This window comes from Falco cherrug, chromosome 2 (assembly GCF_023634085.1).
Source record: "Falco cherrug isolate bFalChe1 chromosome 2, bFalChe1.pri, whole genome shotgun sequence".
NCBI classification, from domain to species: domain Eukaryota; kingdom Metazoa; phylum Chordata; class Aves; order Falconiformes; family Falconidae; genus Falco; species Falco cherrug.
Genome location: NC_073698.1, coordinates 1,736,090 through 1,764,075, shown reverse-complemented (window position 1 = coordinate 1,764,075; position 27,986 = coordinate 1,736,090). Strand labels below are relative to the sequence as shown.

The following is a 27,986-nucleotide window of genomic DNA, read 5'->3' as shown; positions in this document are numbered from 1 at the left end:
TCTGCGGGAGGAAACCACGCCTCCGGGGAGGAAAGTTTATTTGAATGCAACAAATAAAAAAGCAGGGGGTGAGGGAGGAGGAAAAGCCAAAAAAAAAAAAAAAAAAAAAAAGGGAGAGAGAAAACAAAGCGGGAGGGATGAAGCCCGCTGGCGGCCCGGAGGAGGAGCGGGGCCGGGCGGTGCCTGCGGCGGGGCCGGGGCCGGGGCGCGGCGGCGGGGCCGGGGGGCGGGCGGAGGCGGCGGAGGCGGCGGCGGGGGGGGACAGACAATGGCGGAGGGGGGCAGCGGTCGGGGGGTAGCGGCGGGCCGGTGGCTCCTGCCCGCCTCCTCCCCGCCTTCCTCCTCCTCCTCCTCCTCCTCCTCCTTCTTCCCGGGTAGGAAAGTTTCAGCGTCGATCGCGGAGCAGCAGCCGGGCCGGGCTTTCGGCAGCCTGGCCCCGTCGGTACGGCAGCTTTCGCTTCGTTTTACCGAGCCGGAGCCAGCGGGCCCGGTTCATGCCGGGGCTCAGCCGCCGTCCCCGGCTCCACCGCCGCCACCGCCGCCGCCGTCGTCGCCGCCGGGCCCGGGGTTAAACGCGGAGCCGCCGCGTTGGCCCAGCGTCCCGGCGATGCGGAAACTCTTCGGGGAAAGCTGCCGGCAGCCTCCGGGGGGAGCTGGGAGCGGGAATGGGAGCGGGAGCGGGATGGGGAGCGGGAGCGGCGGCGGGAGCGGCCGGGGAGCTCCCCCGCCGCCTCCGCCCCGCAGCCGCGTCCCGCACCCGGCTCTCCGCTCGCCCCGCGGCGCGCCGCCGGAGCCCGGCCCGCATTCCTGGCATAACTCGCCGCGACCGCAGCCGCCCTCCTCCTCCCCATCGCCCCGCGCCAACGGGGAGGCCGGAGCGGCGGCACCGCGGTCCCCCCGCGCCTCGCCGGGCGGCGGGGGCGACGGGCAGGGCGGCGGCCGGCACCGCGCCGCCCGCAGGGAGCCGCAGAGCGGCGGCCGGGAGAGCCCGGCGGGGGGCGGCGGGGCCGCGGCCGAGGGCGGCGGGCGGGGGGTCCCCCGCCACCCGCTGCCCCTGGTGGCCCGGGTCTCCAAGGTGAACATCCCGCCCTTCGGCAGCCCCGGCGGGTCACGGAGCAGCAGCCGGTATTCCAGCACCGAGACGCTGAAGGAAGAGGAGCAGTTCGGCGTGTGTTGGCCCGGCCAAGGGCGGACTCTCCAGGCAGGTTACGGCGTCTGTCGGTCACCCAGTTTCGGGACGAGCGATGGCCTGGCATGGGGACAGCCGACGGTCCGCGTCCGTCCCAAGCTGCTGCAGGGCATGGCCAAGACAAAACCAGACTTCGGGAGCGAGAGCCTGCACCAGCCGGGGCTGGAAGGGGAGCGGGACAAGCACCGCAAGTCCTTGTCCAACCCCGATATTGCCAACGAGACCCTGACGCTCCTCAGCTTCCTCAAATCAGACCTCTCAGAGCTGAAGGTGAAGAAGAAAGGGGTGAGGATTGGCCTTGACATGGGCTCTGACAGCTGCTCCGGCATCACCGACCCCTCCCCGGGTGGTCGTGGTGCCACTCAGCCCCCCAGCCGCTGGGCGCCGGGCGAGCGACCAACGCTAAAGGACCTGACGGCCACGTTGCGTCGCACCAAGTCCTTCACCGGCTCCGAAAAATCAGGGTCGCGCCGGCTTTTCCTACAGAGTACCATGAAGCAGAGCTCCTCTGAGCTCCTCCTGGCCACTGCTGACAGCCAGGACCGGGGGACTTTGGATGGGGGACAACGGGGGTATGAGGATGCTCCCCCCATGGTTATTCAGGATCAGTACATCCAGGAGGCAAGGCAGGTCTTTGAGAAGATCAGCAGGATGGGTTCCCAGCAGGACTACGGCTTCACAGCCGAGGAGAAGGACAGTGGAGGTGTGGAGGGCGCCGAGGTGGTGGCACCAATGGGGACGATGGACGTGACCCTTCGGGGACGGGCGGAGAGCACGCGGTGTTTGAAGGAAGCAGAGTCGAAGGAGAACCTCGCTCGCAGGAAATCTGTGGAGGAGCTATCGGGTCACGAGTCGAGTGTGACAGATGAGGGCATTGTCACGGAGCCGGAGCCCGTGGGGATGCCCTTCCAAGACCTGCATGAAGCTGTGGATGCCTGGACGTTGCCCAGTGCTGGGCCAGCAGCTGGCGACACCGAAACGCCACTGCCCACTCACCCGGCAGCAGCGGTTGAAGACCTTCCAGCTGGCAAATCCGAGACACCGAGCACCCCTGGCAGCTTGCGGCGCCGGCGTAAGTTCCCCTTGGCCAGTGCCAATGGGATGGAGGGTGGCAGTGAGGGTGGCACCGAGCCCTATCGCTCCCTGAGCGACCCCATGCCCCACCGGCGATGCTCGGTGACGGAGGAGGTGAAGAATTTCTCTGTCGACAGCAATCTCCTGGGCTCGCTGAGCACCAAGGTGGGCATCCCGCAACCCGCTGCCATTGCAGGCAGTGCAGGCAGCGCAGGCAGTGACCTCTCCCTGGGCAGCGATGGGCCGCGGGACTACAGCAGCCTCATCCAAACTATCGTCAGCCAGCCCGGCGCCATGGCTAAGCTCATCGATGAGAAGGGCAACGGCAAGACCATCAAGAAGAAGTCGCTGAGTGACCCCAGCCGCCGTGGTGAGCTGCCAGCCGGCGCCTTCGAGGGTCCTGGTGAGGCCATCAGTGAGCTGGAGCCCAGCATCCCACCATCCAGCAGCGAGCCCATCCTCTCGGCACAGCCAGCAGTGCCGGGCACCGGCTGCAGCTATGGCTTTGATCCAAAGTTGGCTGATGTGCTGTCCCCTCGCATCACCCGGCGCAGCTCCAAGAAGCGCTCCAACCGTGCAGCTCACCAGGAAAACCAACCGCCGCCGGTGCCTGCTGTCCTTGCCAAGAGCCGCCCGGCCACCAAGCATGTCCGTCACACCAGTGAGCCCGCCACTTTCATCCCCATCACTGTCCCTGAGCCGCTTGTCCCCTCTGGCCATCAAAGCCACCTCCCCACACCAGCTGCCAGCCGCTCACCCAGCAAATCCTCCCCAACCCTCCAGCCTCCTTCGCTGGAGGATGTCACCAAGCGGTACATGCTGGCCCTCAACTCAGGTGAAGCATCCCCCAGTCCCGGGGATGGACCCCGCTCTCCACCCGCTGCCCCACCGCCGCGGCTGCCCCGGTGCCCGCGGCCGCCCGACGAACACAGCCCCAGGACCAAGCCGCAGGTGGTAAGTGCCCATCCATCCTAAAAACACCTTTGTTTCACGGGGTACATGACTCCTCCAAAGTGTTGGTGGCTTTGGGGGTCCCTCACGTGTCCCTCAGTGGGACAAATTCCCATCTGAGGACATGCTGCTGGATGGGCAGGAGCCTTCCCAGCCCTTTCTGGTGGTCCCTAGGGGATGAGCTCCCATTTGTAGGTGCAACATTCCCCAATAAAAGGGTAATTTTTGGGTGGGAAAAGCAGTTTTCAGGTTAAATAGCACCACATTTTGGTGGAAGGTGGTTTTATATATATAGATATACAATATGCTGTATTTATATATAGTGTCTCCCAGTGATGCTATATAAGGCCTCGGTAAACAGGTGTGCAGTTGGCTGGCCCTGAGATGCTGAACGAAAAATTACATTTTCCTTGGTGGGGAGGGCTTAAATGGGCCTTTTGCTTGGGAATTCCCCATGTCATACCCCTTACTGAGCAAATTGGCATTTCCCCCCGTGAAAAATCACCATCCCTCCACCCGGGACCGCGGGCTTTGCCATGCCAGTGGCATGAGAAAAAGGAGGAAAAATATTCTTGTGTGTGCACTGTATATTTTATCGATGGGTAAAGTTTTATCCTGTCTGCGGAAGAATTAATGCTGCTTGGGGGATGCAGCGGTGGTTTGCTGGCCCCAAAGCATGGCTGCGTACTTTGGGGTCTTTCCCGGGGCACGTTTTTGGCATTGCTGCCCCTCAGCTGTTGTTTGAAGATGGACTTGGGTTCCCATTGCTCTGGGTGTTCGTGCCGGGAAGGGCTTGGAAGCGCCACCTCCTCCTGCGGCACAGCACTGGCACCCACGGGGCTTTTAATAGCTCCAGGCGAAGCCCAGAAATACCCATTCCCGCGGGGGCTTTGCCGAGAGCCCGTGGAGCGGTGCTGGCAGGGCTCTCTGCCCTGCTTCGATGCCGATTTAAGAGGACAGGCTGGACTGTTCCCTTCCAACAGTGCCGGCAGCCAAGCGTGAAGTCCCCGGGGCTGAGCCTGGCGCTGTAACCCTTGCTGGCCAGGGCACAGCCAAGTGGAGTGGGGGTGTTCTTCTTTGCATGCTCTCAAAATCCAGATCCCTGCAGCATCATTACTCCCAAGAGATTCTTCTGGAGTCTAGCATCCCTGCAGCATCATCCCCCCAAGATATACTCCCGGGGTCTGGTATCCCCACAGCATTATTCCCCCAAGATGTTCTCCTGGGGTCCAGCACACCTGAAGCATCATCCCCCCAAGATATTATCTCGGGGTCCTGCATCCCTGCAGTATTATTACCCCAAAATACTCTCCTGGGGGGCTCTGGCCCCCATCCAGCTCCTTCTCTGGCTGTTGTCCCTGTTGTCAGATAACAGCCATGGGTGGCCGAGAACGGGGAGCTCTTGGCTCCTACGTAAAACAACCTTGGAAATAATTTTGGGTGAATTTTGCAACACCTTTGCTTGGTGTACCAGTTTAGAGCCAGGTGCTTGTCTTCTCCAATCTCAGGGTGAAAAGTGCTGTTGAAGCATCGAGCGTTCTAATTAAGTGAGGTAACAAGAAACTTCCCGGGGTCACAGCTGATGGCACCTTGGGGACATGGGGACACTGCTGAGGGGAGGCAGTGCACCTGGCAACATTTCTTTATAAAGAAATATCTCTTACTAAATTATTAATATATTATGTTTATATAATACATGGTTCATAATTTATAAAGAGATATTTCTCATTCAGGCAGCTCCCTGCAGTGCCCCAGGGACAGTGCCCACCCCGTGGTGGCCCTGGTATCAGGGATGCTCTGCTGACCCCGCACCCCAATAGACCCCCAACCCTGGTCACTTTGGGATCATTTCAGGTGGATTTTTACCAACTCCAGCACTGGGCTCTGGCAGTGCCGAAAGCCCAGTTTGGCCAAACATCCCCTTGGGGATGTGGGCTACCCTGCAGGGCTGGGCCCTGGAGATGCTGCTTCTCACCTTGCTTGAACCCGCCGGCCTCGGCAAAGAGGGTGCGAATTTTCCCTTTTAAGGGCAACACCACAGCTGTATCTTCAAATCTCTCTCCTGCTTTTGAATTTCTTTGTGCTGCAGCCATAACATAACTGAAACCAGGATTTTTATTTCTCTTTTTGATTTATTATATAGTGGAGCTGGGATGTTTTATTTCAGATGGCACCAGCCTTGGCGGGGGTGGGGGTGGGGGTGGAGGGGGACTGAGCCCTGCAAGGGAGTTGCTTTAATTATAAGCAAGAGCATCGAGGACCGGATATAACTTGGCAACGGGACGGCTGGCAGGGAGCAGAGATTTACGTGCTCCCTGACCGATGGTGAAGAAATGAACGTTTTTGGTTTTTTTTCCCCCTCCTCCCCAACTCAGTGGAGAAGGCTGGCATTGCAAGGTCGGTTGTCTGCTTGGGAAAACGGTCATTGCTGCTCGGGGATTTTGGGCTGTCGGAGCATCCGTCCTGCATCATGGTGATGGTCCATCTGTCCTGGTGTCCATCTCCAGCAGATGATGCTGGGAAGGGATTAAATGAGGTCTGGCAAGTGTGGTGATGCTCCTCCAAAATATTCTCTCCCAAGATATATTTTACTACCCCAAGATACTCTCTTGGGGTTGGGCATCCCTGCAGCATCATTCCCCCAAGATATTTTCCTGCGATCTAGTATCCATGCAGCATTTTCCCCCCCAAGATATTCTCCTGGGGACCGGCATCCCTGCAGCATCATCCTCCCAGGATATTTTCCCAGCCCCCATGGTCTGGTGGTGGCTTTGGCAGAGGTGAGCACTGCTGTGCCGGCTGTTTGCTGGGTTTAGCCGCCCGGCGCCTCCTGGCTGGAAGAGGTAACATGCTGTTCTCCCTTGGTGGCAGGACTGTTTGTTCTGGGTGCTTTCCAGCAATCCTCCGTGGGGCTGGAGCCGGCCAAGCTGTCCTAGGTGCAGAAGAACTCCTTCACCTTGTGTCTGATGCTGGGCATGAGGCTTTTAATTCCCCAAGAGCTGTTAGCAGCATGTCCCACTTCGGCACACAGCACGGTTGCTGCAGGAAGAACGGATGCTTTCAAGAAAGCAGGAAAAAAAACCCAAAACCTCAAGGCAGCAAAGTTTTTCTGCCTTTAGCATCCCATAAGCTGCCAGGATGGGCAGCACATGTGTGCACACCCATGCACAGAGATGTGCAGCAGCCTGGCACTGAGCAAGGGTGCATTTAGGGTGCGTTTGGGGTCCATTTGGGGTCCATTTACTGCTTGGTGAAGGTATGAGTGGGATGTCAGGCTGGCAACCCCTTGGATCTTTCTTTCCCCCATGGCTGAATCCGGCACGGGATGGAAAATTAGGTATGTTCACTGCCATGCTCTGTTTGTTGACTTAGCAGCAGTCGGATTAAACAGGAAAATATTGATTTAAATATAGCACCTCGCGGGAGCGGAGGAGTCGTGGGAACATGGCCCCCGCCACCCCGGCCGCTGCCTTCCCCACCTGCTGCTCTCCGAGCAGGGCAGCCGCACCCCAAAAAGGTCATCAGGGATGGAGGGGGATCCCCAGAGGGAAACGCTGGGGTCACATTCCCAGGGACGTTTGCGTAAAACTCCCCCATCCCTCCTGAGCATCCGCCTTCCAAGCTCACCCTGCTGTGGCTCATCCTCCAGAAGCTCGTCCTTGCTTTGGGGACAACTCGAGGACCAGGTCTGTGCACCGGCCGTATATTCCTTGGACAAAGTTTGGCATCTTTGGACCTGTTTATCCCTCTGTTCCCTCTCCGTAAATCTCCATAGAAACCAGGTTTTGGGCCACAGCTGGGAGTTTTCTCATTTTTCGGCGTTACTGGAAATCTATAATTAAAGCTGTTGCGGGGGGAAGATGGGGATGGGTAAATCTTGGCTTTCCCCTCCCAGTGCCTGCGTCGATGGTTTGCTGGGTTTTTGTGTCCAGGGCTCTGCCGTGCTCAGCGAAATGCTGGGGTAGGAGGAAAGTGAGGCTCACCGGTAGCCTCAACTGCCCTTCGGAGGGAGGTTGAAGTGGGATGGAGCAAGGAGAAGTTGGCCGGTATCGAGGGGACCCACGGGTGAGGCTACCTATTGGCATCACAGAGCGACGCTGGGACCACCAGCATGGAGCAAAGCAACATGGCCAGGGAGGTGAACCAGCCCAGATCCCTTTATCTCTACCTATTTTTGCCCAGTCCCTTCCCTGGTGCCAAAATCCTCTTAACTCTGCCCATTTTGGCCCCTTCCCTGGTTCGAAAATCCCCTTGACCCTGCCCGTTTTGCCCCCTTACCTTCCCCACTGCCAGGGTTTTGAATGCCCTTGGGTGATGCAGAGGGCATGTCTGGTGTCACCCAAAGCCACCCCCCTGGCTCCTTGTCCCTTGTCCGCCTTTAGCACTGAGCCTTATCCGCAGTGCCTACCCCCACTTTGATTAAAAGACTCTAATTATTAATCAGGCAGTAAACTCCAGCAGAGGGGATGGTTTAGCCAGGATACAGATCCTTTGAGCCCAAACACCTCAGGGTAGCACCCCATGGGTGGGGGGTGCCCTGTGGTGGTGGCCGTGGGGCAGGATCCGGCCCTGGAGTGAGAGGGTTAGTGCTGGGCTGAGCTCGGTGCCGGGGGCTGGCCTTGGCCCACGGCCGCCTGGCCCAAAGGTCAGGCTCTTGGCAGGGCGCCGTGGCTGCAGCGAGGGTGGGAGGCTGGGACAGGCTCGGCGTGATCTGCGCTTCCAGCCTGCCGAGAGACCCATGGTCCTGTGCAGGTGCTGGGGTGCATGTGCAAGGGTGTACGAGGAGGTCCCTGGTCCAGGGGCGCACATGCAGGAGGTCTCGGGTGCATACACAGAGGGGTGCACAGGGAGGTCCCTGGTGCTGCTGTCCATGCACATCCCTGTACAGGCACGTGCCTGGTGCTGGTGTGCCCACACATCCCTGCACAGGGAGGTCTGCGGGGTGCATGGGAAGGTCCTTGGTGCAGGGGTGCCCTTGCAAGGGTACTTAGGAAGGTACCTGGTGCAGGGGTGAACATGCAGGAGGGGTGCAAGAGAGTCCTTGGTGCAGGGGTGCATGTGCAGGAGGACCCTGGTTGCAGGAGTGCACACGCAGAGGTGCACAGGGAGATCCCTGGTGCTGGTGTGCCTGTGCAGAGGTGCACAGGGAGGTCCCTAGGACAGGGGTGCACGGAGAATTCTTCAGTGCTGGGGCGCTGGTGCAAGGGTGTACGTGCAGGGGTCACTGGAAGATCTGTGCTGCTGCTGTTAGTGTGCATCCCTGTACAGGGAAATCCCTGGTACCGGTGTGCGCACGCATCCTGCACAGGGACGTCCCTGCTGCTGGGGTGCACATGCAGGGGTGTGCAGGGAGATCCCTGGTGCGAGGGTGCATGGAGAGGTTGCTGGCACAGGGTGCGTGTGCAAGGGTGCATGGAGGCGGCCCTGGTTGCAGGAATGCTTGGGCAGGGGTACACATACGCAGGGAGGACCCTGGTTGCAGGGGTGCGCTGCAGAGGGACTTGGGGAAATCCGTGGGTGCTGCTGTCACGTGTATCCCGGTCCGGGAAGGTCTGTGGTGCTGGTGTGTGCATGCAGGGGTGCACAGAGAGGTCGCTGGTGCTGGGGTGCATGTGCAGGGGTCCAGAGGGAGATCTCTGATGCTGGCATGCACGTGCAGTTACCCGCGGAGATTCCAGTGCCAGCGTGCATGTGCAATGGTACATAAAGAGATTCCTGGCGCTGGTCTGCACGCACAGGGGGTGCATGGGGAGATCCCTGGTGCCAGGGGTGCACAGGGAGGTCTCTGGTGCTGGTACGAGGCTGCATAAGGGCACAAGGATGCGTGAAGAGATGGGTTGTGCCAGTTGGCATGTGTACGGGTGCACAGGGGGATTCGTGGTGCTGGTCTGCATGTGCACAAGGATGCACAGGGAGATCTTCGGTGCTCTTTGCACTTACAGGGGTGCATGGGGAGATGAGTGGTGACACTGTGCACCTGCACCTCTGCACAGGGAGATCCCAGGTGCTGGGGTGCAGGTGCAGGGGTGCAGGGATAGATTTGGGTGCTCTGTGAGCGGGGGTGCACAGACACGTTGGTGCTCCTGGTGCACACACCCAGCAATGCACAGGGGTGGTGCAGGGCTGCACCATCACCATGTATACATTGCACAGGCTGCTCTGCATTTCTGGGCAGCCTGCCTGCACCCTGCATGCATGCATGCACGGAGCTTCGTGCCGGGGCTTTTCCATGCAAAATTGCACACTTCCAAAGCTTCTGCTCGGGGGAGGTGGCCTCGATCTCCGACCTACTCTTGCAGGAGAAGCAGCAGGTCGACATCTCTGAGATATGCATGTGCATCGTTGGTACCCTCCTGCCAAACTCAGCTGGGATGCAGGCTCAAAGCTTCCTGGGTCTTGTTGCAGCAGCATTAGTCCATCATTGCAAGGGATATGGGATTTAGAACCTTTCCCAGGGATATTTCCGAAGTGGGAGTTTCCCGTGAACACTGATCCCTATGTGATGGGAAGGACCAGAGGGGTGATGTGCTGAGGTCTCCCCTTGCTGTGACTTCGTTGCTGACCTTTGTCACCTCTGTGGTGCAGGCAGGTCCCAATGGGGCAGTTCTGCAGCTTTGGAGCTGCGGCAGGGACTTCTACATTCAGGATGAGGAGAAGGTGATGTCATCACATGGAGGAAAGATGCAATGGGGCAGCAGTGGGGCTTGGTCTGTACAGTTTCTTCTCCTTCTCCCAGGGCTTTCCCTGGAAAGTGGGGAAAGAGACTCCCTTCCTTCCTTCCCTCCTTCTGTCCTTCCTTCCATCTCTAGCAACCCATCTCCATCCATCTAGCTCCATTAATTTATCCATCTCCATCCACCCATCTCCACCTATACATACATTTCTACCTACCCATCTCCATCTACCCATCCATCCCCATCTACCCATCTCCATCCATCCATCTGTACGTCTCCACCCATCTCCATCCATTTCCACCCATCTCCATGCATCTCCATGCACCCATTCAGCCCTTCTGTCCACCCATCCCCCTCCACCTATCTCCACCACCCGTCCAAGACAAAAGGCCCCACTAGCTATACACACATGATTTTCAAAGTGAGCATGCTCCATCTTCCAGGACATCTCCTCCTGAAAGCATCAAACCCAGTGGGTCCAGACAGGACCCACTAAAGCAGAAATGTTGTGATTTCCACCATGGTGTTTCCAGGCCAGGATGTGTCCAGAGAAGAAAAGTCAGCCACTTCCACCCCCTCTCCCTCAACGTAGCTCTTTTTAAAGCTCTGATGGTTGGTCCCAGTGGGGCTGTTTCTCTGGGCTCCCTCCGTTTCCATGGAGAGGATGGGTGAGGAATTTCAAAGGGAATGGCTCCAGTAAATGAACTCTTCTCTAAAAATAGCGTGTTTGCTTTTGGGTCTTTGGGAACTGCGGCCCGGCCAATGGGAGGGAGAACAAAAATCAGCATCTGGGTAAAAATATTCCAGTAACTCACTCTTCATGCAAACTCCCATCAGAGCTGCTTAGCTTCTGGGGGACGGGGGGCTGGTCCCCGTCTGCCCAGTTCCTGCCTGCACTGGTACCAGTTACTCCATGACCACTGTTCCTGGTTACAGATGGAGGTTGCCCCCAGGCTGCATGTCCCCCTGTGCTTTATGTAGGTGATTTTAAGTTGAATCTCTTTAATTTGAGGGGTAGAAGGGTTGATGACTGGAACATGTTGGGTTTGTGGGACCCCCCATGTCCTGTGATGTCCCAGAGCCGCTCGGCATGTCCAGGGGAACCAGGGCATGGACACCACCACCTTCCACCCCACTGGTGACATCCAAAACACCACTAGGATGTCTCTGCATGGATGTGCTGGGAAAAGGACATTTGTGGTAGTGTCCACGACCAGCTTTCCTCTGGAAAAACCACCACCCCAACGTGTGGATGGCCACCACCAGGTCCCCTCTGGAGAAGCCACCATCCCAATGCGGGGGCAGCCACCACCAGGTCCCCCCTGGAGGAGTCACCATCCTGATGGGTGGACGACCGTCACCAGGTCCCCTCTGGAGAAACCACCATCCTGATGTGGGGACACCAACATCCCCGCATGGTTCCTGGGGCTGGAGAACATTTCCTTAGCGGTGCCGTGGAGTTGCTATTTGTGACTGCCTGTTCCTGAGCCCTCTGGTACTCTCCAAAAAAAACAAGAAGGGAGTTGTTTGCATGGGAAGATTGGCATCTCCAAGCCCGGGATATGGTTTCCTGCTTTTTTTAGCTGGAGTAGCAGCAGACTCATCGGCCTGCCCTGATTTGGCATCCTTCTTCGTGCTTCTTTTTTTTTCGGAAGGGTTTCATCCTGACCCCTCAGCAGAAACACCATCGCAAGCGGTAGGGGATCGGTTTTGGTCCTTTTGGGTTTTTTTTGGTTGCCCAAAAGCCTGGTGAGATGGGATGTAGATGGCTCACAGCCTCAGTAAGCGGAGAGGGGACTCATCCCTTGGTCGTCCGAACCCGGCACAGGTCAGTAGATGCTGAAACGCCCTTTTTTCAGACAACCCCCCAGCCCTGGGATGCTGCCATGACAATGACATGACAGAGGAGGCATCACCTCTCCCCTCGCTGTGATGTGACATGGGATGTGGGTGTTTCTGGTGAGGTCCATGGTGTGTGTGTGTTCCCCAGCTCCCTGCTACCCCAGCTGCAGCTGTGCTGGGTGAGGGGACCAGCTGAGCATGGGGTGCTGCGGGGCTGATTGTCCGTGGGGCGTGGTGATGCTGCGGATGGAGGCTGGCATGGGCACAAAGGGGGTTGTCTCTTGGGGATTGCACCCAGGTTGCTGCCAAGGACATGGATCCAGGCAGGGGGCATGAGGAGGGCCAGGGCAGGGGCACGGCATGGGCTGTTCGGGGCTCCCGGCTCCTGTATGTCCATCAGCTCCTGAGTGCCCATGGATTCCTGGGTACCTGTTGCCTCCTGGGTGCCCATCAGCTCCTGGGCATCTGCCAGCTCCTGGATGCTTGTGGATTTGTGAGTGCCCATGGACTCCTGGTACTTCTTGGCTCCTGGGTGCCTATCAGCTCTTGGGTGCTCATGGACCTGTGGGTGCCCATCAGCTCCTGGGTGTCCATCAGTTCCTTGGTGTCCATCAGCTCCTGGGTGCTTGTGAATTCATGGGTGCCCATGGACTCCTGGTACCCATTGGATCCTAAGCATCCATCCAGCACCTCCTGAGTGTCTGTCAACTCCTGGATGCTTGTGCATTTCTGAGTGCCCATGGACTCCTGGTACCACTTGGATCCTGGTTGTTCATCAGCACCTGGGTCCTTAGGGTCTTCTGGGTGCCCATGGACTCCTGGTACCTGTTGGCTCCTGGGTGCCCATCACCTCCTGGGTGCCTGTGGTCTTGTGGTTGCTTATGGACTCATAGGTGTCCATGAACTCCTGGTACCTATTGGATCCTGGGAATCCATCAGCTCTTGCATCCCCATGCACTCTGGGTGCCCATTGGCTTCGGGGTGCCCATGGACTCCTGGGTACCTGTTGGCTCCTGGGTGCCTGTCAGCTCCCAGGTGTCTGTCAGCTCCCAGTTGTGTGTGGATTCATGAGTGTCCATGGACTTCTGGGTACCTGTTGGATGCTGGCCATCCCTCAGTTCTTGGGTGCCATGGACTCTGGATGCCCATAATAAGCTCCTGGGTGTCTGTTGGCTCCTGGGTGTCCATCAGCTCCTTTGTGCTTGTTAATTTACGGTGCCCATGGACTCCTGGTACCTGTTAGAGCCTGGGTGCCTGTCAGCTCCTGGGTGCTTGTGGACTCCGGGGTAGCTCCTGGGCATCCATCAGCTTCTGGGCATCCATCAACTCCTGGGCGCCCTTTGGCTCCTGGATAACTCTTGGCTTCTGGTGCCTCCAGAATTCTGGGTCCACATGGAGGCCTGGATGCCCATCAGTTCTTGGGTACCAGTCAGCTCCTGGGTGCCCATTGGCTCCTGGATGACCTTTGGCTTTCAGGTGCCCACTGGTTTCTGGTGCCTATTGGCTCCTGGGTGCCTATCAGCTCCTGATGCCCAAATGGATGCTGAGAACCCATCAGCTCCTTGGTGCCCTTTGGCTCTTGGGTGCCCATCCATTCCTGGTGCCCTGCGGTTCCTGGGTGCCCATCAGCTTCTGATGCCCATCGGCTCCTGGTCCCCATCAACTCCTGGGTGCCCATCACCCCATGGGTGCCAGGCCGGCACCCTCCTGGGTACCCCAAGTTTTCTTGCACCCCATTCACCTGTATCCACATCCCATGCCACCAGCCACCCAGAGCACCTCCTACCCACTTGTGCCGTGCTGCGACTCGTGGTGATGCCAACAGGTGCCAGCATCAGGCACCCTTCTCCCCAGCTTCCCTCTCCCCCCAGAATCCCAGTAACTATTTCTTTTGAGGTGCTGTGGGACGCAGGCTACGGCTTGTGCCAGCAGCAGAGGACGCTGGGGAGGGGAGATCGAGGGATGCTGGTGAGTTGGGGGGCAGCGTTACCCTCGCCCAGCAGGCGCGGGACCAAGCGCGCCAGGAGGCAGTGGAGGAGGGAGGGAGAGAAGAGCGCGGCTGACCTCAGCATCTGGAAAGCTGCACTCTTGGGCCGCGGCCTGCGTGCCGAAAACCAGAGGCAAAAAAAACCTTCCATATTTGGTGAAAGCTGCTCTAGGGCTCGGCAAAGGCTGGCTGCAAACGGGGGCCAGCAAGCCCCCCGCTGTGCCCCGGACCACTGCAACACGAGTTCTGCAAGGGCTCTGCAAATGCACCAGAGGATGGATGGTGGTGGGGCGGGGAGATAAATCAGGGCGGGCATTGCAGGTAGGGTGGGAGGGGGGCATGGGGGGTGGGGGGGCCCATGGGGTGCTGCTAGCAGTGGAGGGAGGGTGCCCTGCGATGTGCCAGCATGACTCTGAGCCTCATATCTGGGGGGGGGAGGGGGAGGGGGGGGCACTACCCCTTGCGCCCCCAGCACTAGTGATGCAAACCCTGATTTCAAGTGAAAATCCCATAGGAAAAGCCCCACAACGTGTTTAGAGGATGAATTTTTGTTGCTTCTGGAAATGAGCCTCCCGCCATCTCCCCACTCCCCATCCCACCGGCACCACTCGGCACTGCCGTTGCTGCTCCCCGGGACGGCACTGGGATGCCCAGCATCTTTCTGCCCTGCCCTGAAAAAATTGCTCCGACTCCTGTATTTTTTATTCCTGTTTTTTTCTCACACTTAAAAAGCAGAATTACAGCCAGGCTGTGTCCTCCTGGGATGAATCACCACAACCGAGAAGTCAAAGAAAACAACCAAATTCTCGGTGCATCTGTTTGGGGCTGAAGCTCTCCTCCTCCTCCTGCTCCTCCTCCTCCTCTTCCTCCTCCTCCTCCTCCTCCTCTTCCTCCCCATCCCGGAGGCGGTTGTGCCACTGGGTTTCTCCATGGGAGCATCCCTGAACAAATCAAGGCTTCTCTGTGAGCTGGGAGCCTGGGAAAAACCACGACCAAGGGAAAAGCAAATATCTCCAGCCCCAGGACTGCGAATAAACACGGGAGTATTATTAGTAACCGAAGCAGAGCTGAATCAGAGCTGCTGATTTATGCTCCTATTTCCTTTCAAGAAGTTACGCTTTGGAAAGCGGCTCGGACTTTTCTTACCCGTGGGAGAACAGCGAGCGGCTGGGCGGGGAGGGGATGCAGCCCCGGATGTGATGCTTTACAGCATCAGCCTGGCTCGGGCATGGCCCCTCTTCTGTGGCACAGGTCCTTGTGTTCCCCTGGGATGTGGAAGATGATTTCCCCAGGATATGGGGCCTGTTGGTCCCAGGGGTGGAGGGCGCTGGCACCTAGGGATCGGGTGACATGCCCTGGGAAGGAGGTGACTGGTGCTCGGGGATGGTGCTGGTTGGTACCCAGGGATGGGTAACGGGTAACCAGGGATGGAGATAACTGGCATCCAGGGATGGAGACAACTGTTACCCAGGGATGGTGGTGGCTGGTATCAGTGATGGAGATGACTGGTACTCAGGGGTGGGTTGACTGGTACCCAGCATGGAGGTGGTTGTTAGCAGGGGTGGAGATGACTGGTATGCAGACATGGTGGTGAGTAGTACCTAGGGACAGATGCAGCTGGTACCCAGGAATGGAGCTGACTGGTGCCCAGGGATAGAGGTGGATGGTACCAGTGATGGAGGTGATTTGATACCCAGGGATGGGGTGACATGTCCTGTGTCACGTCAGAGAAAGGAGGTGGCTGGTTCCCAGGGACTGGGGGAGCTGGTTCCCAGGGACTGAGGGGAGTGGTACCATGGATGGGGAGACTGGGACCCAGGGATGGCAGTGGCTGGTGCACAGGAATAGGGTGAATGGTGCCCAGCGATAGAGGTGGCTGATACTGTGGATGGACAGACTGGTATCCAGGGACAGAGCGGCATGCTCAGGGATGTGGTGACTGGTGCTCAGGGATGGGGAGAACTTGCACCAGGGATGGGGTGGCTTGTACTGGGGATGGGGGTTACTGGTGCGCAGGGATTGAGGTGATTGGTATCCAAGGATGCCAGGGACTGGTACTCAGGGATGGCAGTGGCTGGTACCCAGCAAAGCAAGGTCTTCCCCTGTGTGGTGGCTGTCATCCCTCCACCCCTGTGGCACAGAGCTTTGTGGGACATACAGCTGAGCATCACTTATCCCGAGGCTAAGGCTGGATGGGTTTGCCTTGAAAGCCCTACAAAACCCAATCAAACATCTGGCTGGAAAGCATCCTGAGAAGAGATAATGTGATTTTTTTTCCAAGTGATTTTCCTGTCAGAAACCAAGTGATTGAGGAAATACAGGATTGGGTGTAATAGTGTCATCCTATTTTGGATGATGGTGCCAGCCAGGTTTTTTTCCAGCTGTGCGAGCAAGTTTTATGTGTTGGGATGATGCCTTTTGCTGCAGAGGTGTTTGCTCATCGCGTTAGGATGGATGGAAGTGGATCTGGTTTTGTTTTTGAGCCTTTTTTTCCCAGGGCTTTGGTAGAAATAAAGCCAAGGGTGCGTTAAAATTGTTAAGCTTGGGTATTGGCCATGCACTGCAGGCTCCCTGGGGCAGGGGACTCTCCCCATGGGCCAGTGGCTCCCGCTGGGATATCCCAGCTCCCTCCAGTGGGATCTGCCCCAGAAGCATCCAGGGAAAGAAAAGGTGCAGAAGTCCCAGTTCCCCCCAGTTTTTTTCCAAACTGGGAATGGGGGGTCTCAAGGAGGTGACAAGATTCAGGCTGCTCCTAGCACAACCATGCTACAAGACCCTAGAAAATCCCTCCCTCCAACTCCCAGCAATGCGGAGCATCAGGAGCCAGCATCAATGGGTACAAGCTGTAATGGGGGGGGGGGGGGGGAACAACAACCCTCTATTTATTTATTTTTTAAAATTTTGCATGTTTTGGAGGGGTAGGAAAAATTTTGCTTGAAGCAGGGCTAGCCCCTCCTTCAGCAGCTGCAGGAAGGGTGAACTGAGAAAGCCCCAAGAGGCAAATCCTACTCCCAGAATGGTCCAAAACACTGCAGATTTTTCCAAAAACTGGATTTTTTTTGCCCCAAAGCAAGGTCTCAGGGTCAAAATCCCTGCTACAGCTCACCCAGGGTATGGCTGAGCCCTGGCACAACTTGTTACATCACTGACCTTGGAGAAATGATGCTTGTTGCGGGTCTGGGAAGGGAATTTCAGGGTGAAACAGCATCTCCAGGGATACAGACATCCCCCCTCCCATGGGATGTAATTTTAGCATCCCAGCCAGGTGGTGACAGCCTGTGTGACACCCTCCCGCACGTTCCCAGCTTCAGTGACCCAGTTCCTGGCAGCAGGAGGGTTTGGAGGGGAGTCCTTGAGTGGCTGCAAGCAGCATCGTTACATGCACCGATGTGTGCACGGTCTCAGCCTGGGCTAAGGGCCAGAGGTTGCCATGGTGGCTGGGATTCCTCATGGATGTACAGCCCTGCTCTCCCTTTCATCTAAACCCCCACTTTTCTTTAAAAAAGGAAGTTTTTAGGACTTCCCTCCAACAACGCCTCTTTGTCTGCAGGGGGTGGAGGCAGGACACAATTTGCCGGGTCCTTTTTTTTAATATCTCAAGATGTTTTAAAATCCCTGGGGATGCTCAAGCTCTTCCTGCATTGCTATGCCCAGACGGGGAAAAGCAAAATGATAGATTTGCACCCAGAGGCTTATTAAAAAATAAAACAGAGCAAGCTAGAGCTCCCATTCATCTTCAGGAGTCCAAGTGGGGTTGTATTTCCAGTGCTGGAGGGAAAAACTGGGGGAAAACCCCTCTCTGAGCCCTCCATCCTGGGTTTGGGGTGTTGCTGAATCACCCCCTGAATCCCCAGTGCTGGATCTGCTCCAGCTTTGGCTTTTCAGGAGCATCCTCACGATGCTGGCACAAGCCTTTGGGATGGGGGATGAGCCCCTTGGCTCCATCCGAAGGGATCAGGATGGTTTTCCTAGGAGGGTTAGGGCTTTTTTTGGGGAGGAAACACACAGGTTAAAAAAAAAAAAAAAAAAAGAAAAAGGCTGATCCAAAAGGAAATCTAAAGGTGTTTACAAAGAGCCGCACTGCTAAAAATAACTGGCTCATATTTTAGATGGCCCTAAAAATAGGCAGCGCTGTTGGAGTGGCCAAACACTCCCAGGAATTTCCTGTGGGCTGCGGGCCGCGTGCAGGGGGGTCCAGGCTCAGCGGCCGGCAGGGATGGCCGGCATCGCTCCGGCTTTTTCTTTCCTGGGTGCTGGCAAGATGACCTCCATTGGGCCCCTGGATGCACAGCAGGATCCGGCCTGGCTCCTTCCCTGGTCACAGGCTTAACCCTTCTCCATCCATCATTGCTCCCTGATAACACCTGAAGAGGTTGGGTGGGTTTGAGAGAAGTTTTTAAACTCATCAGCAGAAAGCTCAACCTTAACAGTAGACACCAGAGAATCTACTTGCAAAGCTGCTGGGGGGGAAATGCTGTGTTAAGCGAAGGGATTGATTCAAGGGTGGTGTCTGGGGAGTGGGACGGACCCTCTGCAGATGGAGGGATCCCCCTGCTCGCCCCAGGGACCGGTGATCCCGTGGGAGGGCTGGAGGGCGTTGCTGCAGGCGGTGCAGCCGGGTCGCCACTGCAGCGTCACAGCGTTGCAGCGTCACTGCGTCACAGGCCAGCTGGGCCTGGGGTTGCAGTTTATGTGAGGCAGGGTTTGCAAGAGGAATGGGTTTGTGTTTGCAACCCAGGTGGATCGGAGATCACAATGCAGGCAGACCCAGGTTTGCAGCCCTGGTGGGTCCAGGATTGCAACAGGAGCGGCTTTGGGATTGCAGCCCAGATGGGTTGGGGATTGCAACCCAAATGAGCCCGGGACTGCAACACAGATGGACCCAGGATTGCAACCCGAGTGGGTCTGGGATGGCAACCCAGGTGGCTCTGGAGTTACAGCCCACATGGGTCCAGAACTGCAACCCAGATGGGTCTGGGATTGCAGTGCAGGTGGCCAGGGGATGCAGCCCTGATGCGTCTGGGATTGCAACAGAAATAGGTTTGGTATTGCAGCTAGATGGGCCTGGGACTGGAACGCAAATGAGCCCGGGACTGCAAACCAAGTGGGACTGGGGTTGCAACCCAAAGCAGCCGAGCGCTGCAACCGAGACGGGCCCAGGACCGCAGCCCAGGTGAGCCCATGGCTGCAACCCAAATGGGTCCAGATTTGCAATCCAGATGGGTGTGGGATTGCAACAGAAATGGGTCTGGGATTGCAATGCAGGTGGACCCAGGGTGGCAGCCCACATGGGCCCAGGACTACAACCCAAATGTTGGGGTTGCAACCTAGATGTGCCCAGGACTGCAACAGAAATGAGTCTGGGGATTGCAACACAAATGGGCCTGGGGTTGCAGCCCAAATGCGGGGTTGCAGCCCAGATGGGGGATTGTAGCCCAAATGGGTCTGGGATCGGAAACCAGATGGGCCCCAGATTGCAACCTAAATGGGTCCAAGACTGCAACCCAGCTCGGCCACTGGAACTCAGGATGGCCTGGGACTGGAACCTGATGGGTCCAGGGTTGGAACCCTGACGGGTGAGGGATTTTCCACCCAGATGGGTCTGGGGTTGCAACCCAAATAAAACAGGGTTTACAACAGAAGTGGTCTGGGATTAGATCCCAGAAGAGCCCAGGACTGCAACCTAGATGGGTCCAGGATCGCGATGCAGATGGGCTCAGGATTGCAACTGAGTTCGGGATTGCAGCCCAGACAAGCCCAGGGCTGTAACCCTGCTGGGACAGGGTTTGACACCCAGATGGGTCTGGGATTGCCATGCAGATGGGCCCAAGGTTGCAGCCTATGTGGGTGTGGGATTGCAACCTAAATGGGTCTGGGATTAGATCCCAGAAGAGCTCAGGATTGCAACCCAGATGGGTCCAGGGTTGCAACCCAGACAGGTCCAGAACTGGAACAAAAATGAGCTGGGGACAACCATGGTACTGCAGAAGGAGTTGCAGGAGGTGGTGCCTTGCGAACAGCCTCCTTACCCCTAATGCAATTAGCTGCGCTGGGTGCAGCACAGGCACCCATCATGCCCGTGACGGGTGCTGCAAGTTCCCCCTCCCTGATCCCAGAACCCGTGTGTATTTAAGGCTGCTGCAGCCTCCCCTCTCATTATATGCACTGAGTTGGCCATTCTCTGCCATAGACCCTGATGGGGGAAGGGGGGGAGTGGGCGGGATGGAGGTGCCATGGATGCGCCCCCTCCCCGCCCCCCCCCCCCCCCCCGCGGCCCCCCCCTCAGGGTGGGATGCTTATCATCCTCATTATCAAGAGGAAATTTACTGGCTGCAATGGGAGGACACAGCCTTGCTGCACGCCGTTGCTGTGGAAACGGGGTGAGCGGCTAATTAGATTTAATTAACGAAGCAGGAAGGTAGCCTTACAAAGGGATCTGGGCAGGGCGCATCACCGGGCAAGTAAGGATGTGGAAAGTAAGGATGTGGATGCCGAGGGGAGGGTGTGCTGGGGAACAGGCTTACTCCGTGCCTCAGTTTCCCTGTCTGCCAAGTCGAGGAGGGGGACATGGTACCCAGTGACACCTCCCCCCCCCCAGTTGATGGGGATGGAGACCCCAAGGATGCCGAGTACCCCAACCCAGCATCATCTGCATGCGCATGCACCCCCCCCCCGAAATCACACTCCTCAAGAAAGCATCACACACACACACCCCCCCCCATGCAGCATCCTCCTTGAGCAAAGCCTCTCCAACAGCATCCCCGCAGCAGGATCCGGCCCTGCCTGCCTCCGTGTGCGTGTGTGGGCACAGCTCTGCCTCCGTCTCCGATTGCTCCCGCCTGCCCGTGCCTCGGTAGCACCCGGGGCCGGGGACCCGCGTGCTGCCACGGACGCAGGCGCACGCCTGCTGCACGCAGCCTGCAGCCGTTCTGCGGGAGGGCTCGGATTTTTTTTTTTTTTTATATATATATATATATATATACACAGAGAGAATTCTATCGATATAAATAGCTCCTCTATTTGATTTTCCTCCTCGCTGCATCCCAGCACAGCGGTTCAGCTAGTTTAAAGGGGGGACCTGGGGGTATATACATATATATACATATATATATATATATATATATACACATTTTTTATTCCTTGGGCCGCGTGGGACGGACCGACCCCCGGGACCCGCATGCTGCAGATGGTGAGGACTCTGGCGCAGTTCACCATCGCGCTGGAGGACATGCGAGACATCGGGGACGGCATCGACGCGGCCTTTGCCGCCTCCGGGCTTGGTGGGGCGGCCGAGGAGCTGCCGGAGAAGGGTTGCGGCAGTCGTGGTGGTACCGAGGTGATGCGAAAAAGGATGAAGGGGGGGTGGGGGGGCGGGGGGGCTGGGGCGGGGGGGGGGAGGGGGGGCTGGTGGTTTGAGGGGCTTATATGGGGGGTTGCATGGATGCGTCATGTTTGGATACATGTGCACCCAGCAGAACCCGACACTTGCGGGGTCTGGACCGCGATTGCCGTGGCAACGGTGCCTCCATCCTCATCCTCAGCCCGCCGCCCCCAGGGTTCTTCATATCGCGGGGAGAAGGGGGATACTCCCGCCCGGAGAGGGTGATGGGGGGCTGGAGCTATCACCGCCACCCCCCCCGCAGTGCTGATTTACACCGCGGAGGCATCAGCTGGTAGGGAAATGCCCCAATTCCCATTGTGTCAGGTACTGATCCTGAAGGTGCTGAGCATCTCGGGGGAAGAAGGATGAGGCCGGGGTGCGGCAGGGGTGTCCCTGGGGAGAGCAGATGGAGACCAAAGCAACATCAGTCCCAAGGGGAAGAGGCTTTTCTAGGATAAGGGATGTGGCGGGGTGCATCCTGCCTGCACCGGGGTACTGCTTAGCCCTGCCAGGATGGTGCATCACCCCCAGCTCCTGCTCATCCCAGAGGGAATGTCCCCCTGCTGGGATAATACTGCTGCCATAATGGTGGAAAAAATTCCCTTGCCAACAGTTGGGCATCATCCTGCATCTCTGCACCACTGCAAATCCCCAGTGTGGCATGTGGTGCTGAGCCTGTTCAGCTCTCCAATCTGGCCCTTTGCTTCGATTCTGAGCTGGAATGGCTCTGGAAAATGCCAGGAACATCGTACTGAGCTGGGGAACTACAGGCTGTGGAAGGGTTGGGGAAACTGAGGCACGGCAGGGCAGGTGACAGGCGCTCTGTACCCCTAAAGCCCGTCCTCCAGTGGGTGCCCTTCAGCCTGTAATTGCAACAAATTAATCGGGCAGTTGAGAGCATTACTAAACCTTCAGGCTGCAGCGACGTGGGGAGGTTTCAGCCGGTGTCCCTGAGGACCCAGCATTGCCGTGGTTTGGGAGGACAGATCTCCTGGGTGGATGTGGACCCGTCACCGTAATATTTGGCTCCAGACAGCAGCTTCCTCCTTGCTTGGCTGAAAAGTCCAATATCAGCTTGGTGGGTGAGTGGGGAAACTGAGGCACAGCTCTGTTCTTGAGCACCGAGCAGGATCTGGACAGGATCCCTCCCCACTGCTCCCTGGGGACCGTTCGGGAGATGGTGGCCACCATCCGTGGTGAGGGTGGTTGAGCTGAAGCTTCCTCATGCGCTTGCCGAGCAGCTTCTCAGCACAGTGTTCCCACTGGGAGCAGTGGAGGGGACACACCTCCACATGGCTGGGGGATGTGGGCTCATCCCACAGTGAGATGGGGGACATGGGGGTTCGGTGGCTCCAGCAGCCCCTGTAACAGCAGCGGCTCAGGGGAACCTGGTCCCAACATGCTGTGGTGGCCAGGGGGGCCATCTCTGCACGCAGGGCAGCTGGGGTGTCTGAGCACCGAGGACCTTTGCCGGGCCCTTGTCCTCAGGGCCTTTGTGGTGTCCCCACATCTGCCATAGCATTTTGGGTGTCGCAGCACCCACGGGCTTTGAGGTATCACCACAAACGGGACCCTTTAAGTGTCTCTGCGCCCAGGTCCATTGGAGCATCTCTGTACCCATGGCCTTTGGGGTATCCAAGCACCCACGGCCTCTGGGGTGTCCCTGCACCAAGGGCCTTTGGATGGTCTCCATGGACAGGACCACTGCCGTCTCCATACCCAGTACCTCAGAGCATCTCCTTTCCTGGGGCCAGCAGAGGGTCACTACACCCAAAACTTTTGGGGTGTCTCACATCCAGGGTTTCTGGAGAGTCTACACATGCAAAACTTCTGGGGCATCTCAGCACCCAGGGCCTTGGAACATTTCTACACCCAAACCTTTTGGGGTATCTCACACCCAGGGTCTCTGGAGCATCTTTTTACCCAAAACTTTTGGGGTGTCTCACACCCAGAGTCTCTGTAGTGTATCCACATGCAAAAGTTCTGGGGTATCTCTGCACCTCTGGAGTATCTCTGCACCCAAAACATTTGGGTATCAGAGTACCCAACACCTTTGTAGTACTTCTGCACCCAAAACTTTTGGGGTGTCATTGCACCAGGACCTTTGGAGCATCTCTGCAACCAAAACTTTTGGGGTGTCTCACGCTCTGAGCTCTGGAGCATCTTGCCCCCAGGCTGAGCTGCAGGGGTGTCCCCCTGGGTGCTGTGTGCGATGGGGGTCTCCAAGCCCCACAACCAAGAAGACCCCAACCCATCTGCTTCCCAAGGCTGGTGGACCATCCCACCCCGCCACCTCCCCGAGCCCACCACCATCCCATTAATCCCCCTCCTGCGGGGCCACAGCCCAGCGCCAGGGTGCCTGGGGTGCCGGGCGGGAGGCAAATTCCTACGGGACCGCCCCGAGCGGAGCCGCCGGAGAGACGGAGGGTGCCGGGACCGACCCATGTAGGGCTGTGAGATCCAGGGCGGGCTCCTGACGCGGCCGCGGAGGAAACCAGGCGTCTCTGTGCGCTCGGTGTCATGTACTTCCTAATCCTCCCGGATTCCTCCATCGGGGTGGAGAGGGAGCGGAGGGGAGCTGGACGCCAGCCGGGCTCCTCTGGCGTTCAGCCTCCCCGCTGAGCCCCCACGCCGGCACTGACACCCGCCACATAGCTCCCCACCGTCGTGTCACCCCAAAACTCATCTTGTCTTTCTTCCCACCCGGGCAGGACATGAGGAAACACGTCATCATGACACTGCTGGACACGGAGCAGTCCTACGTGGAGTCCTTGCGCACCTTGATGCAGGTAACGTGGCACAGCCAGGGACGTGACACCCCAAACCACGTCACGGTGTAACCGTCCCTTGCTTAAACCACCCCCAGGACCCCGAGTCGGACCCCCAGCTGCGGGTGCTCTACCAGCACTGGTGTGGTGTGGGGGTGGATTGGGGACGCATGGCAGTGGGGATGTTGGGGACAGTGGGACCGGGAGTAGGAGCAGCGTGGCAGGTCAAGAGCAGGGTGTGGGGGTCATCTCTGTCCCCCAAATCAAGCCTGTGATGTTCCTGGTGGGTTGTCACCTGGCGGGTGTCGTGTCCCTAAGCCCCTTCCCGCACTCGCCTACCAAAAGCTCTGCCTCATGTGTGCCCCATCTCCTGGGCCATTGCTGATGGCTATCTGGTGGGGGGGGGGGACCCCTTACACCCCCCGTTCCTCTGTCCCCCCATTTTCTGCACAGCGTCATCACCTGCAGCCATGGGCCAAGGGTTTTTCTTGGTTCTTTTTTTACTGAGCTGGTTCCAACGCCCCTGGAACAGCCTGGCCTGAGGGTCCACCCCACATTTCAGATGTTAATGAAGCTGTTTCAGAAGGTTAATGGTGGTAAACGCCCTGGAGACTAGGTCACTGCTGGCGTAGGTGTGGGTTGTCCAACCACATCGCTGCAGGTGGAAACACCAAAAAAATCAAGAGCTCTGCTCTGCTGGGTAGAAAGCAGTGCCTGTAGGACATCTGCTGGGCATGTCCACGAGGGCATGGGGCCCCCGTCATCCCAACACCCAGCCAGGCTTTTCCCCTAGGTCCCCCGTGAGTATGCCCCCATGGTGGACCCAGATGTGCTCTGCCAAGTGTTGCTGCAGGAGGGAAGGGCCCTTTGAGGCTGCTGTTGTGCAGATGTTGTCTTGGAGGGACAAGAGGACTGAGGACCCTGGCTCTAGAGCTTATTTTGGGGGAAGGGTGGTGTCCCTGCTGGTCTAGGCATGGACAGAGACTGTCCCATGGTCTGTGTCATCCTCTGAGGTGGGACATGAGGCTGGTTGGAGAGGACAGCTGTGCTGGGACTCACCAGTTTCCCACCGGAGGGACTGGTTGGACCCGTGTGGGAGCCACAGAGTGTTAATGCCTGAGCTCTTACCCACAGGACAAGTCCTGGCACGGTGCAGCCAGGGGAACCCGGCTTTCTGGGGGTTGTCATAAGGGTCCAGATGCCCCCAGCTCCCCATCTCAGCTGAGATAAGGTGTTTGGATCCAGGACATGGCCCAGTGGCATGTAGCATTGGTGGCTACCAGGGACCAAGAGCATCCTGGAGCATCATTTTTCAGCCAAGCCAGATGGTGCCTGGGCAAGCTCTGCTCACTCTGCCTGTGTGCTGAGGCGTGGGCTGTCTCCATGCTCTTCTTCCCCATCTGGTCCTCGCTCCCCCAGTTTCATGGTGGGGGGGATGCATGGCACAGCCCAGCTCAGCTCCCGCTGGAAGTGTTTGCCACAGTAGGGCAGGTGAGGTGGGTTAGGAGCCTCAGGAAGGATTTGACCCTTCTACCTTGGGTCTCCATGAGGTACCCACCATCAGCTTGAGGAAACTCATTCTTGGGGGATGACTCCTCCTTCGCCAGCTTGAATGGAGATGTCCAAAGCCACTTGAGGTGGGCCCTGTCCTCACTACTCGGCTCCACAGTCCTCCCAACATCCTGAAGGATAGCAACACCCCATCCCAGTCAGGCTGTGGCAGCAACAAGGCTTGAGAAGACCTCCCTCATCCTGCATCCCTTGCAAATCCAGCTCTCCATTCCTGGGGGCACTGCTCCTCCCCGCAGCTCTGCCCCACGGCAGGAGGAAAGGGGTTTTGTAGCAGAGCTGCCCACCCAGCCTTGCAGAGGATCTGCTTTTCCTGCTGGCCTTTGAGCATCGCTCGTTGGCTGTTTCCTAAGAGAGTCTGCTGGGTGAAGTGTTCCAGGGCTTGATCCAGTGCATCCACCCTGCTGGCTCCAGCCCCACGTGGTCCCAAACACCCTAAATCCCACTGGGAACACACCAGCTTTTGGATCCCACAGTCATGCTGCCTTGATTTCCCAGCCAGGTCAGGCTGTGTAGCAGATGGAGGCGACCAAGCTCATGACAGCAAAGTTTTGGAGCTTCTCAAGGTTGTGGCTGGGGGACAGAGGACACCGTGCTTTGGCAGTTCCTCGCATGGGCCTGTCCCAGTCCCCACACTGCCGTGGGGATGCAGCAGGTGGGATGGGACCCAGGGGGGAGGCTGGGGTGCAAAACCTGCTGGGACCTGGCACTGTCTGGTCCTTCTGGTGGGTCCCACAAACCAGGGTTCACTGGGGGAACCCCCTGCTGCAGTATGCATCCCGTCCCCATATTTATTTTGATAATTTCATGCTGAGGCGGGGTGGGAAAAGAAATCCATCAGGACCCCGATGCCTTTGCTGCCCTGCAGGGTTACATGAAGCCGCTGAAGCAGCCAGAGAACTCGCTGCTGTGCGACCCATCGCTGGTGGATGAGATCTTCGACCAGATTCCTGAGCTGCTGGAGCACCACGAGCAGTTCCTGGAGCAGATCCACGACTGCGTGCAGAACTGGCACGAGAAGCAGAAAGTGGGCGACCTCCTGGTGCAGTCGGTAGGTCCTCGCAGGGCGGATTTCATGCCGGCGTGCCCGCTCTTGGGCACAGCCCCAGCAGGAGAAGTTTCAGAGCAGGAGGCAGGGAAGTGATTAAAGGACGGGCCAAACACGCCTGGGATGGAGAACAGGAGACGATCTCCAGGCCCGCCGTCTGCTTAGCGTAACGGCGGCATGTTGCAGCGACCGGCTGGGTCTGCAGCTCGGAGTTTCTGCCTCGGGAGCAGAAATGTCAGGGCTGAAAAATCGAGGGGGGCGGGCGGCGCCGGGTGAGCCCTCCCCGCACCAGCCCCGATGCAGGATTAACCCTTGGAGTAGCTTCTTCCAAGCTTGCCCAGGATGGCTGTGCTGGACCTGTTCCCCTTTCCCTCCCCTCTCCTATTCCCTCCCAGTTCTCCAAGGACGTGCTGGTGAACATCTACTCTGCCTACATCGATAACTTCCTCAACGCCAAGGATGCTGTCAGGATTGCCAAGGAAGCCCGGCCAGCATTCATGAAGTTCCTGGAGGTGGGTCCTAGTTCTTCTCCCTATAGATGCTGGCCAAGGTCCAGAGCCACGTGCAAGGCTGCTGGTGGGGAGGAGCCGGGGTTAATGGGAGTAAACTGGTAATCAATGGTCAGACTGGGATTCTTCCCCGCACCTTCTTCTGGATTTATTGCAAAGATGCTAAGTTGGGATGAACCAGAGTCACTCCAGATGGTGTAAAAAGGAGTCACCTTGACCCCAAACGGGTGTTTCTCCAGGTCCTGGGCTGGTGGGACGCTGGATCCCTGCTGTGGCCCACCTAACGGGCCAGTCCTTGTGCCCCCCCACCCCGCTGGTGTTTTGCAGCAAAGCATGCGGGAGAACAAGGAGAAGCAGGCTCTGTCCGACCTGATGATCAAGCCAGTGCAGAGGATCCCGCGATACGAGCTGCTGGTGAAGGTGGGTGCAGGCAGGAGGGCATCTGTGCCATGCCAGGAGCGCGTGAGACCGCGGCTCCTCCTCACCTCTATGTAACGGGAGCTTTTAGGGGTCTTGCATCTCTCCTGGCCCCTTTTCCCACGCCTTGACTCAAAGTCGGTGTCCCTGGGCATACGCACAGCTCTGCCCTCCTGGGGATGGACTGTCACACTGCTGTCCCCCCCAGCATGTCCCCATGGGTGTGCAGTCCCCTTCCCCTTTATTTTTCTGCTGGGAGATTGGACGTTTCAGTGTCATTTTGGGACCGGCTACAGTGCCACCTGCTCTGTGCCTCAGTTTCCACCTGCCAAGTTACTCTTCCTGGTGCTGAGGCTGATGGGGATGTGTTTTTATAGAACCACAGAAGCCTTTGGGTTGGAAGGGACCTTCAAAGACCATCCAGTTCCAACCCCCCTGCCACAGGCAGGGACACTTTCCACTAGACCAGGTTGCTTACAGCCCCATCCAGCCTGGCCTTGAACACTTCCAGGGATGAATTTCAGGCTTCTGTGCAAGGTGAAGATGTGCTCTCAGGAGCTGCTGGCCTCTTTAGAGG

General features: G+C 57.9%; 1 protein-coding gene across 2 annotated transcripts in view; it reads left to right on the top strand.

Moving 5' to 3' along the window:
• The first annotated feature begins 253 nt into the window (after window positions 1–253).
• ARHGEF17 (Rho guanine nucleotide exchange factor 17) overlaps window positions 254–27,986 on the top strand; it is a 35,245-nt gene continuing 7,512 nt past the window's right edge. For both annotated transcript variants that reach the window (XM_055701295.1, XM_055701294.1), the window contains exons 1-5: window positions 254–3,217; window positions 23,810–23,887; window positions 26,304–26,486; window positions 26,879–26,995; window positions 27,320–27,412. In XM_055701295.1, coding sequence (XP_055557270.1) covers window positions 269–3,217; window positions 23,810–23,887; window positions 26,304–26,486; window positions 26,879–26,995; window positions 27,320–27,412 — 3,420 coding nt within the window. In that variant the 5' untranslated portion in view covers window positions 254–268. The remainder of the gene's footprint in view (window positions 3,218–23,809; window positions 23,888–26,303; window positions 26,487–26,878; window positions 26,996–27,319; window positions 27,413–27,986) is intronic.